General features: G+C 78.5%; 1 protein-coding gene across 1 annotated transcript in view; it reads right to left on the bottom strand.

The window, feature by feature from the left end:
- Nucleotides 1-256, bottom strand: part of PPP1R14A (protein phosphatase 1, regulatory (inhibitor) subunit 14A) — a 1,673-nt gene extending 1,417 nt beyond the window's left edge. Inside the window, exon 1 of the mRNA XM_010567200.1 lies at nt 44-256. Within this exon, the coding sequence (XP_010565502.1) occupies nt 44-256 (213 nt within the window). The remainder of the gene's footprint in view (nt 1-43) is intronic.
- Between the last annotated feature and the right edge of the window lie 23 nt (nt 257-279).

Genomic DNA, 279 nt, shown 5'->3' with positions numbered 1-279 from the left:
GTCCCGCTCCCGTTCCCGGTGCCGTCGCCGTTCCCGTCCCTACCCGCCCGCGGTAGAGCTCCTCCAGCCGCCCGTCGATCCACTGCTCGGTGTCCAGCCGCCGCTGCAGCTCCCGCCGGTTGTACTTGACGGTGACCCTCGCCGGTCGCCGCTGGAGCCCGGGGCTGCGGGCCGGGGGTTGGGGACGCCGGACAGCGGGGGAGCGGCCCGGGGACCCCCCCCGCCCCTGCCGCCGCCCCACGCGGTTCGCCGCCATCGCTCGTGGGGACGCGGCGCTCG

This window comes from Haliaeetus leucocephalus, unplaced genomic scaffold (assembly GCF_000737465.1).
Source record: "Haliaeetus leucocephalus isolate CR32 unplaced genomic scaffold, Haliaeetus_leucocephalus-4.0 Scaffold227, whole genome shotgun sequence".
NCBI lineage: Eukaryota > Metazoa > Chordata > Aves > Accipitriformes > Accipitridae > Haliaeetus > Haliaeetus leucocephalus.
Note: the sequence above shows the minus strand (reverse complement) of the source record. Positions and strands in the feature narration are given on the sequence as shown.